This window comes from Microtus ochrogaster, chromosome 5 (genome assembly GCF_000317375.1).
Source record: "Microtus ochrogaster isolate Prairie Vole_2 chromosome 5, MicOch1.0, whole genome shotgun sequence".
NCBI lineage: Eukaryota > Metazoa > Chordata > Mammalia > Rodentia > Cricetidae > Microtus > Microtus ochrogaster.
The window spans coordinates 73,782,136-73,794,030 of NC_022012.1; the positions used below are offsets into that span (position 1 = coordinate 73,782,136).

At 40.3% G+C, this 11,895-nt stretch overlaps 1 protein-coding gene and 1 pseudogene across 5 annotated transcripts in view; one reads left to right on the plus strand and one right to left on the minus strand.

Annotated features, from left to right (window-relative positions):
• Positions 1–7,680, plus strand: part of Trip4 (thyroid hormone receptor interactor 4) — a 63,688-nt gene extending 56,008 nt beyond the window's left edge. For 4 of the 5 annotated variants that reach the window (XM_005347748.2, XM_013346429.2, XM_026779237.1 and 1 more), the window contains 2 exons: positions 1,838–1,940; positions 6,034–7,680. In XM_005347748.2, the coding sequence (XP_005347805.1) occupies positions 1,838–1,940; positions 6,034–6,101 (171 nt within the window). In that variant the 3' untranslated portion in view covers positions 6,102–7,680. The remainder of the gene's footprint in view (positions 1–1,837; positions 1,941–6,033) is intronic. The other variant, XM_005347749.2, reaches the window with a different exon arrangement.
• On the minus strand, positions 3,619–3,737 carry LOC113456144 (annotated as a pseudogene).
• Positions 7,681–11,895: the final 4,215 nt, after the last annotated feature.

Genomic DNA, 11,895 nt, shown 5'->3' on the forward strand with positions numbered 1-11,895 from the left:
CTTGATCCCGAGTCCCATCACCACATAGAAAGCCCTATCTACAGTCACAGCTCCAGCACTGCTAAGGTGAGATGAGTGAAGAAACCTATGAATACAGCTCAGCCACAGAAACAAGAGAGACCCTGTCCCTGAAACAAGGTAGAAGGCAGGATCCTGCGCCCAGGAATTTGTCCCTTGGCCTACACATGTTGACTGTCTTCTTCAATTCCTCTTTAACCTTTTTGAGAGGTAGTTGCTCTCAGAACCTGGAGCTCATTGGTTTAACTGGGTTGGTTGGTGAGCTGCATGGATCTTTGTCTCCACTCTCCTCAGAGTGCCTGCTGATCCATCCTCTCAGCTCCCCTACTATGAGTATTTTCACTTTGCTCATGGCTATAACTTTTGTGCCTGATACTTGATATTAAGTTTATATTTTATCAGACTACATGCCCCATCTGCCTCACTGAAGGCCATGGTATATAGGCAGGACCAAACATTTAGAAAATTCTTTTTGATTTTCCCACTTATGCCTTGGATAATGTGCTCAACAAAGAAATTTAAGTATTTATGCTTCCACCAGTTATAGACACATTTTAATTTTCTACCTCTTTATTATTCTTTTCTCTGAAAGTGCTGTATAATTTGGACTGCTTTGTTCTGTTTAGACAGAGTCTCATTATGTAGCCCTGACTAGCCTAGAACTCACTATTCAGACCACATTGGCTTCAGACTCACAGAGATCAGCCTGTCTTTGCCTTCTAAGTGCTAGGATTAAAGATGTGTGCCAACATGCCTGGTTCCCCAGCCCCAATCTTTGTTTGTTTTTTTGTCATTGTTTTTTGACACATCTTGTGCAGCACCGACTGGTCTGGAACTCACTATGTAGCCAAGGCCTTTACCATCTCTTCCTCTTACCTCCATTAACCAAGTGTTGGGATTACAGGCGCAAACCACCATGCCCAGCAAGACTCTTGGATCTAGACCTTTAGATTATGAGAGAATAGATCTTAAAGGGTGAATAAGAGTAAAAATTAACATTCTATTTTTAATAGTGATTACTGGGAAAAGAACTTCTCTGGTAATTAAGTCTGATCCACATGCCTACCAGTCATTTATCAAACATGCTATAGGTTAGACATCATAAGATAGGAAACAATGAAACATCAGATTGTTTGGGCATTGCTAAAGAACATTTCTGCTGATCTATATGGTTTCCTAACCTGTTGTTATGTCCCTAGCATGGTCTTGGGTTCCATGTATGCATTTTCAAAAACAAAGCAAAACAAAAAAACAAAAACCTCTTAAATATTCATGTAAATTTGTTTTGTGATATGACTTTTTTCAGAAAAAAAGTCTGCCGCTTACCTTTCTCCCTAAGCAGTTCTGTAGTGTATCCAGCTGAACAGCCTTTACATGACCTTACCTTTCAGAATGAATCATCTTCCTTCTCCTTAGTGAGAAGATGGTTGTGTGTGCTGTTTCTGACAGAATTTCCTAAGTCTTCCAGGGCATCCGTTAAGCTGTACCTAGGGTGTTGCCAAACATTCCAGGAGACCTAAGACTCTCACAGCTGCCTATGTTAAAAGATTAGCCAGTTCCCATCCTTCTGGAGGAATGTCAGGCATCCTTTGTTTAGGAAGCTGATTCCACTATAAGAAGCCAGAGATGGCAGGCAATCGACTGTGTAATACCATGTCAAACCTTCAGAAAGCTGGAGTTCTGTTATTGTAGAGCATAGGCCTCCTGGTCTGTGAACCAGAGAGCACTGTCATCAGGATTGAGGTAAAATCTGGGCTGTTCCTTGATCTCTTCAAAGTGACAAATCCGTCCCAACTAGCCCGAATTTTTTATCTTTCAGTTCCCGGACATCAGTCAAGAGTCTGATTCTCCATTTGTTTTCATCTGCAAAAACCCTCAGGAAATGGTTGTGAAGTTTCCTATTAAAGGAAATCCTAAAATCTGTAAGTCATCATCTTTTAGGATCTCATTTTCTCTTGCAACTTACTTGTCTACATTTGAAAAAACACTTGTAGTAAGCTTTGTTGTCGGCGGCCAGTCCAAAAATAACGACGGAGAGATTTCTTAATTATGAAAGCTTAGATTAGGCTGGTCCCACTAGCTCTTATAACTTAAATTAACCCATTTATATTAATCTGTGTTCCGTCATGTGGCCTTACCTCATCTGCATACTGCCCATCTGCTTCCTCTGAGTCTGGCTGGCAACTCCACCTTTCTTCCTGCCAGTCTTCTTTGTCCCGGGAAGTTCCATCTAACCTCTTTCTGTCTAGCTATTGGCCATTCAGCTCTTTATTATACCAATCAGATTGAAATATCTTCACATGGCGTAAAGAAATATTCCATAACACACTGTTCTGTGTTTAGTGTCATCCTTAGCATTGGAAGATAATTATGTTTATCAATAACATTAAAGTCATATTTATTATAGTTTAGCTTTTCCAAAGTGGACAGTTATCGGCATGATAGTGAGTCACTCTAAACTTTTCATTTAGGACTCCATTACATTAACTATTTATTCCTGGGCATGGTGGCACACGCCTGTAATCCCAGCTCTTGTGACACAGTCAGGTGATCTCTGTGAGTTTGAGGCCAGCCTAGTCAACAGAGCTAGTTCAGGACAGCCAGGGAGGGCTACACAAAGGAACCCTCTCTTGAAAAAAAAATTAAAAGCCGGGTGGTGGTGGCGCACGCCTTTAATGCCAGCACTCGGGAGGTAGAGGCAGGCGGATCTCTGTGAGTTCGAGACCAGCCTGGTCTACAGAGCTAGTTCCAGGACAGGCTCCAAAGCCACAGGGAAACCCTGTCTCGAAAAAAGAAAGAAAGAAAAAACATTAAAATGAAAGGAGGTGGAGAGAGAAATTAGTGGCTAAGAGTACTGGAAGTGCTAGGTGGTGGTGGTGGTGGTGGTGCACACTTTTAATCCCAGCAGAGGCAGTTGAATCTCTGAGTTCAAGGACAGCCTGGTTTACCGCAAGTTCCAGGATAGCCAGGACTATACAGAGAAACCCTGTCTTGAAAGCTATTCCCCAAAACAAAACAAAATTATTCATAAAGCATTTACATTGTAATAAGTATGGCAATTTATAGAAACTTTAAATTTTACAGGACAATGTAGAATGTATGCAAGCCTCACACCATTTCATATAAGGGATTCACATAACATCTTTGGAGTTTGATGTTTGTGAGGATCCTAAAGCCAAAACCCCACAAATACAGAGACAACTATTATTTCAATTAGTTGATTAAATGAGCCAGTATATGTAAAATTCTTAGCATGGTGCCTAGTCTACAGAAAGCACATATTAGCTATATTTTTTTTTATAATAATTTATTTTTATTTTATGGACATTGGTGTTTTATCACATGTATGCCTATATGAGGGTGTCAGGTCCCCTGGAACTGAAGTTACAGACGGTTGTAAACTGCCATGTGAGCACTGGGAATTGAACCCTAGTGATCTTAACCACTGAGCCATCTCTCCATCTCTCCAGCCTAGCAGTAATCTTAACAACCCTGTCAGATAGTAGGTTTTTTTCATCTGCTTTTGATTTTACAGATGAGTAAGCAGGTTTAGGGAAGTGGTGAGGGTTTGGATTGTCTTTTGTTTGTTTGTTTGTTTTAAGCCTACAGCACTAGGTATTCCCAGGTGGTCTCCCATCCAAGTAATAACTAGGCCTGACCCTGCTTAACTTCCAAGATCAGACAAGATTGGGCATGTTCGGAGTGGTATGGCCATAAAAGGGTTTAGGTTTTTGAGATAGGGTCTCTGGGTCTTACTGTGTAGTCTGGGGTGACCTAGACTGACCTTGAACTCAAGGCTGCCTTGCCTCACTCTTCCTGAGAGGATTGTAGGTGTGAGACAGCATACCCAACTCACAGTTGTATTTTATTTGTCTTTCTGATTGTTCTTCTGTTCCTTAAACTTTATCGGATTGTCTCAGAAACAGATTTCCAATTTATAGTTCATTTTCAGGACACAATATCATGGCACTGAAAAGGGACTTTATAGTGGGTAGTACTTCTTGTAGTTGAATAAAAATTGAAGATAGAAATGATGAGGTAATGTCCTCATCATTACACAACTAGAGGCGGAAATCTGAGAAACAAGCCTAACCGATGAGTCTTCAAACCTATGGCAATACCAAGAACTGGATATCAAAGTCTTTAATAGATTCTAAATTCTCACATAGCTTGTCCTAAAAGCCTGAAGAAGACTTAAGACGTACTTGTACCTCAGCACTAACCCTTTTTAACTGCTGGTTTAGATTACTTAGTTAATCTGTTGTTATACTGAGGATTTGAAATTTGTATTATTTGTCTTTGTTTGTTTGTTTTTTTTGTGCTTTTTTTGTTTGTTTGTTTTGTTTTTGTGACAAAGTGTCGCGTGATCCAGGTTCGTTTTTAATTCTGACCTTGAACTGTTTGTCTGTTTCCACCTCCTGTTTAATTTATTTGATTAAAGTATTTATTGACCACCTACCAATTGACAGTCACTTAAGTACTATGAGAGAGACAAAAGACAATTTGTCTTGAAATAGGGCTCTTTGCCAGCTTGCTGTCACGTTCACATTCCCAGCTAGGCAGCCTATAAGATGAAAGAATTCCAAACTCACTGGAAATGCCCATATTCTAAAACCCAAATTAAAATCAACAGTGTTTGGATTATTATGGGCAGCATTTGGATAGCACAGCAAAAGGTGTACTGCTATTCTAAAAGAAGATGCAGCCCTGAAACACTAGGGAAAGAGGCCTAAAGAAAACTTGTACTGAGGCTGTTTCCTCCCAGTATCCTTGTGCGGTGGTCAGAACTTGTATTCTTATCTTAAATGGACAAATGAGGCCATTGAAGTCCAGAGAGGCTGAATGACTTGTCCAGTTCATACACGCTATTAACTAGCTTCTAGTGAGTGAGAGTTCTTTCAAATCAGATTGCTCAACAAGTGAAAAGAACTACATCTGAGTGGCAGTGGTGTTCTGGATGCTTGCCCACAGTATCCAGGACTCTTTGTTTTATATTTTTAGTGCTAAAACTGAAATGAAGTATTTTCTATTCTTAGCATCATCATCATCATTGACTTCAATGAGGCTTTTGTGGGAGAAAAGAAATTTGCAAGCTTTTTCATAGATCAGACAAACAATTTTTTTTTGTCATGAAATAGATGCTTTCAAAGGCTGCTAGCACTGAACTAGCTGGGAGATCGAGGAGTCAATTCAAAGATCACACCATTCAAGGCATTCTCATTTGGATCACTTGAGACATGAGAGGGCTTGTTTATTTTTGAAGCAGAGGCATTCTATGTAGCTCTCTGACCAGCCAAGAACTTACTTTATAGACCAATTTGGTGTAGAATATACAGGATTCTCCTGCCTCTGTCTCCAGAGTACAGATTATAGCATAAACCACGACACCAGGCTGTTTTTCCTTGTATTCTAAGTTTAATACTCAGAAGAGCCATATAATCTATGACCTTTACCCCCTGAGCTGGTGATAGGACCCTTTGTCAGGGAAGCATTTAGGTGATTCTACTCCACCGTCTCAGGTCACTCCCCCTGTTAAGACTGAGGCAGCAAAAGGGTGAGTTGAACTGCTTTTCCCACTGTGAGGGAGGGTCATTCTTTGTACTCAGCTAGTTAACAGGTCAGTGGAATGGGTTTCCCACTGTGTGAAGTGCAGTTCTTTGTGGCCTGCCCCCATTCTTTCTTCTCTTGTTTTCATCTCTGTTTATCTACATGTCTGTACTCTTTTAAAAAGAATTGTCTTTCTTAGTATCAGATATTCTAAAGTACAAAATTAGAAATATTCTTTAGATAAATATTCCTCTGTGTCTCTGTGTGTGTGTGTGTGTGTGTACAGCATTCCCACCGCTTTTTTCTTAGAAAATAAAACTCTAAAGTTTAGAAGTGTTCAGCATCCTGAAGCAAGATAATTGAATGTGACAGGAACACAGTAACTGGAAGACCTAGGAGGCCAGCAAAGATTTGCAATGCAAATATAAAAATAAATAATGAGTGAGACTTCTTTTTTTTTTCTTACAGGGAAACTGGATTCCAAGATCCATCAAGGAGCAAAGAAGGGGTTAATGAAGCAGAATAAAGCTGTCTGACCCAGGAAAAAAGGAACTATACAGCATAGTGAAGTCTTGTATACTAAATTGCTATCCGCTGGTCCTTTGGGATTGAAGCAGTACAAAGCTAAAGGCTTGACATGACACCAGGCTTCAATCTTTGAGAATTTAAACTCTTACAAATCTGTATATATTTTCTTACAAGGTGGGATTCTTTATGTAGTGGGCCAAAATCTTTGAATACATTATTTATAAAATCTCATTTTAAAAATTCTAGGTCTTTGATATTTTTCTTGGAACTAAATTAAAAAGAGAAAGGAACAAATTGGAAACTATTTTCCTTTGTGAAATTTGTATTTGTGGTTAGGGAAATCTTAATCTAGGTTAACAATTTTACAAGAGACTCTTTGAATTTAAAATTTTTTTTTCAAAATAATAGAATAGAGAATACTAGGATGTTTGAGGAATTTCTGTCTAATATAAGCCCATGGTGATGTAAAATGTTCTTACCAAATGTTCTGCTGTTGACATGTTGAGACTGGGTCTCACTGTGACCCAGGCTTGCCTGGAACTCATAGCAATCCTCCTGCCTAAGTCCCTTAAGTGCCATGTTACAGACCAAAGCCACTGTGTCCAGCTTCTAATCCAACATCACTTGGAGTGAAAAGCTAGAGTTACCATTATTAGCAGATTATATTTTTTGGAAAAGATAACATGAAGACACGCTTCTTTTTGTTCTTTAGTTTGAGAGGTCAGGACAAGAAGATTAGATTAGGAAGCGGGAATCAACGAGCCACCTGCTAAGGCAGCTTGAAGCTACTTTGTTTATTTTGCTGGTGTTGCAAATCATTATGTAGATGGGACAATTAGAGGAAGATTGGAAAATACAACCCTCTCAGTAAATACAACTAAGACCCTCTAGTGTTGAAAGCCTTTTTATACTATCAATATCCTAAAAAGCTATGACTGGAAAAGTTGGTTTCAAGTGAGATTTTTCACTGGTCCCTTTAGCCCTTCTCAGGAATCACTTCCTGTTGAGACTCTTCTGAAGTGCTATTGGAATCTCAGTCGCTGGGTCCTAGGAAATTCATGATCTTAAATGTGTATGCTCTGCTTTTTGTAAAACACCAATACTACACTGGGGATGTTAGACTCCCTCCAGCAGTTTGTGTGCTTGACTTAAAAAAGAAAGAGTGAGTGAGAAGGGGGAAAGTACCCTGTGTTATGAAAAAGATTAATTTCCCTCTCTTTAATCCTTCATATTCAGCATTTATTTGCATTGAAATGCCTCCACTCATTACACATTGATGTTCACTCAACTGTGAACTCTGCTTGTTGCACAGCATTGGTTCTACAGAGCCTGATCACTCCGGCTTCCCAGGGAAAACCGAACAGACTCTTGTCCCAATGATGCACACATATAGTGTTCTCTCTCTTGTTCTGTTGGACCTCTGTGGAGAAAGTGGAAGAGGACAGTGAATGGCATTTATTCAGGTGGGGGTGTCTTTTTGGTCTCTTGCAAACCCTACCATTATTGAAGGCATTACTGTGCTCACTATGCAATTAATAGTTTACCAAGCAGTGGTACCTTAAATTCTTGCTGAAGTTGTCTGGCTATCTTAACATCAAAATAAAGCTAAAAGGTAGGAGGCGGAAAGAGAGAAAAGTTTCTCTGCTTCTTTATTTGAAGACATCTTTCACACAGAAGAATCTTTATTGACTTTTGTATGGATAATTTGTGTGCACACCTTAAATCAGGAGCTTCAGTAGATCAGGCCATCATGGTGTTTTGCAGGCTTACAGGAACCCCATCTGCTTCTAAAGTATATAGCAGAACCACATGAATAAGTGACAGAAACTTACTTGGAAACTTCTTTTCATGGTTAGGCTGGGAAAGTCTGTCTTTAGTTCCCATGGTAGTGGTGCTATAATGTCTCTCTTCTATTTGCTGAGACACCAGGGAGGAAGTGTGGGAGAAGCTTGCGGGTAGATGGCCCTCAGTTGCTCACTGATGAATAGTGTAATTTAAAGTCTAATGGAAATTCTTAGTAGCCTGAGTGCGAACTTGTCCAAGAATAGCCTGTTAGTGCTTTATGACACTTAGTTCTGACCCTGGAACTGTAGGGCAGTTGGGCCTCAGGAAGTTTTGAGTTTCTGAATTGGTTTTCTGTTACAGCTTCTATCTGTACTCCCTTTTGAATGAATGAATTCAGTTGTTATTAATTTGAATGATAAAGGAATTTGTTTTTCTTTTTGTTTTTCAGAAAGAACTCAGCTTCCTTTATATGAGTAGGGTATGTTTGAAATTGAGGACTTTGTCAGATTTGGTAAGGCCTTATCTTTAGGGATCTATATAGAATAGATTAAGAATCTGGCCAGGTGTGGTGGTATGCACCTTTAATCCCAGCACTCCAAAGGTTAAAGCAGGTGGATCTCTCTAAGTTCCAGGCCAGCCAGAGCTACATAGTAAGACCCTTTCCCACAGGAAAAAAGAAAAAGAATTTGGGTTTTTACTTTTACCTCTTATTGTTGTTTTCAAGACACAGTTTCTCTGTGTTGCTTTAGAGCCTGTCCTGGAACTCTCTCTGTAGACCAGGCTGGCCTCGAACTCACAGAGATCTGTCTGCCTCTGCCATCCAAGTGCTGGGATTAAAAGCATGTGCCACCATTGCCCGGCTACTTTTGCTTCTAATTTAGCTAACATAAAGAACAAAGTGTCCTGACTTTTCTTTTTAAACTGGAATTTTATTGGAGACTCATATTTTTCCCTAGCTGAAAATGTGAGAAACTTTGAAGATCGTTTATATAAATATTTTTAGTTATGGGCATCTATGAGTTATGATACTCTTTCCATTTTAATTACTGTCCCCATAGCCCATTCTTATGGTGGTCATTTAATTTAATATATTTGTTTAATGTTTTGGAGGGCCTAGCCAAGATGAGATGGCATGGGGCTGTTCAGTTGGCCAGCTCATCTACGAAACTAGAGAAATCAGCTAACTTAAGTTTCCTGGTCTGGAAGAGGAAACACTGTCCAGTGATAAAGGATTTTTTTTTCCTTGAGATTCAAGGAAATAGCAAGAACACATCTGCTGTTCTCGCCTTCTGTGAATGTGTTGGGAGGAGGTGATCCAAGTTGCAGGCTCCAAAAGCAACTAGGGATCCAGCCTGCCTAGAGCTTTTCTACTTTCCTCCTGCAGAGAAGAAAGAACATAGTCACAGTGCCATCCTCTGTCACAAAAGAACTTGTATAAATGCCCATTTACCTGTGTGAATACAGTGTGGCTCCCTTCATTCAGGGGATGAGATGTAAACTGGTCAGATGTTGAATTTCAGTTGTGAAGACTGGATAGCCTAGAAAGAAATCCCAGTAAAAAAAATTCTAGACTGAAGTGGGGGGTGGTGTAGAAGGGTTGCCTAAGCCCATAGAGAGATGTCAGGAGAAAATGGTACATCATGAGGAGAAAAGCAGTCAATGCATAAGACTTCAGAGTATAGTCAGGCATGGTGATGCATGCCTTTAATCCCAGCACCTGGGAGGCAGAAGCCCGTGAGTCTCTAGGGTTGTGCTGTCTAATACAGTTGCCACTGGCCACAGGCTGTTTAAATTCCAAAGCCACAGAGAAACCCTGTCTCGAAAAACAAAAAAAAAAAAAAACAAAAAAAAAATTGAAGTAAAGATTCAGTTCTTCAAGCCCTGTACCTTTAGTGTCCAAGTAGCCTACCTGTGGGTAGTGACTTCTGAACTGAACAGCAGGGGGCAGGGGTTAGCAAAGTCATTCTGTAAATTAGGGTCAGATGGCAAAGGGCTTAGCTTTTATAAACCATTCAGCTGTGCTGTTGTACTGCAAATACATCCATAGATAATGTGACTAAGTAAGCTTGACTATCTGTAGCCAGTAAACTCATTTCATAATTTTTTTGGAGACACTTTTTTTTTTTTTTTTTTTTTTAAAGACAGTCTTTCTGTGTAGCCCAGTTCAAGCCCAGGCTAGTCTTGAATTTTAGATCTCTAGCCTCCAGCTCTCAAGTGCTGAAGTTTGTATCACCACACCCAGATAAATACAATTTTTGCATTGTAAAATATCTTTTGTTTATTACTTAACTATTTAAAAATATACAAACTAATTTTTAGCTCACAGGATTTTTCAAAACGTGGTGGTGAATCTGACTTGTTCTGTGAGACATCATTTGTTAGTACTTGCTTTACAGATATAAGAAGTCAAAACTTAAGAGCCTCTGTTTTCATTTTTTTTTTTTTTTTTTTTTTTGTTTTTTTTCGACACAGGGTTTCTCTGTGGCTTTGGAGCCTGTCCTGGAACTAGCTCTTGTAGACCAGGCTGGTCTCGAACTCACAGAGATCCGCCTGCCTCTGCCTCCCGAGTGCTGGGATTAAAGGCGTGCGCCACCATCGCCCGGCTAACTTTCAGGTTTGAGAGCTTCTTCTGACTAAAAGCTTAAGTAGAACTGTTCCCCGCCCCAACTGTTTTAGTCTACTTAATACTATAAAACACCAAACCCTTCTTTTTCTCTCTGTGCTAAGTAAGCCCTCATTTGTAATATCATAGATTGGAAATTCTTCTGTCACTTTGAGTCAGTTCTGTCCAAGAACAATGTAAATATTGATGGACCAACAAGGGACTAATTTTTTCCTAGGCTAGACAGGTTAGTGTTTGTCCTTAAGCTGTCAGCCCTCCCACCCTCCTTTCCTTTTTGTGATGCTAGAGATGGAGGGTAAAGAGACTATGACCCACTCGGTCGCTATGTCACATGCTATTTTGAATGGCACAATTGAAGGATGTTTTAGAAGAAGAGAATAAGGAGAGGTAACTGCACAGCTGAATAAAATAGTCAAGCACATGATGGCGTCTAAGTTGGGGGTTCTTGAGAATTAAGATAAACTGGCTTGCTATGGTATGCTGTGGAAATCTCTACTGGGAAGGCTCAATTACACAGGGACAATCTCCTGTTTTGGAGGTGGTGTACTGGGCAATCTAAGATGGGTAACAGATAAAGTCACAACAGAGACAGAAAGGTAGGCTGGAGGGCAGAAAGAACTCAAGATAAAAGTAAGATTTACTGATACTGGATGGTGGAAAGGGACACAGTAGAATTTAAAAATGGGTATTATGTGGAGGAAAACAAATAGTAGTAAAAGAGAAAAAAAAAAAAACAAACCCAACAACCCTGACAATGGCTAGAAAAAAAAAATTTGCGGGCCATTGAGATGGCTCAGTGGGTAAAGGTTCGTGCTGCCAAGTCTAGTGACCTAAGTTTGATCCCCGAAACCAATCGGTGGAAGGAAACAATCGACTCCCGTAAATTGTCCTCTGACCTGCATACGTGCGCTACGACACGTCCTCCACCCCCCATAAAATTTTTCTTTAGTTTGTCGAACTGAGCGGCAAAATGAATGAAACCATCAAAAGCTGTGTACTTGTCTTCTGTTTTTTATGGATATTCGTGATCAGACCCCGTGGTCTTTCTTCTTTCTACGGTTGAAGGACATCTATTTTTAAGTGCTAACGCTTCTCCAGAGACTTCTCAGTGTGAAGCCTGATCCAGCGAGAGAGTTCTTTGCACGAGGAGGGCGCATTGGGTTCAAGCTGTCCAGCCTAGGCTTCTGAGCTTATTTTAGTTCCAACTCGCCCGCCGGGTTTTCCAGCATTCTCTCCTCAAGACTCCCTGCAACCGCGGATTTAGAGACCCAGGACTTGGCTCCTGCATCCAGGTTCCGGGTTTCCTTGCGTACTCTCCAGCTCCAGACTCCACAGAGCACGGAACCCGGATCCGAGAGCACGAGAATCCAGTGTCCGGGTCTTCCGGGCTGCCC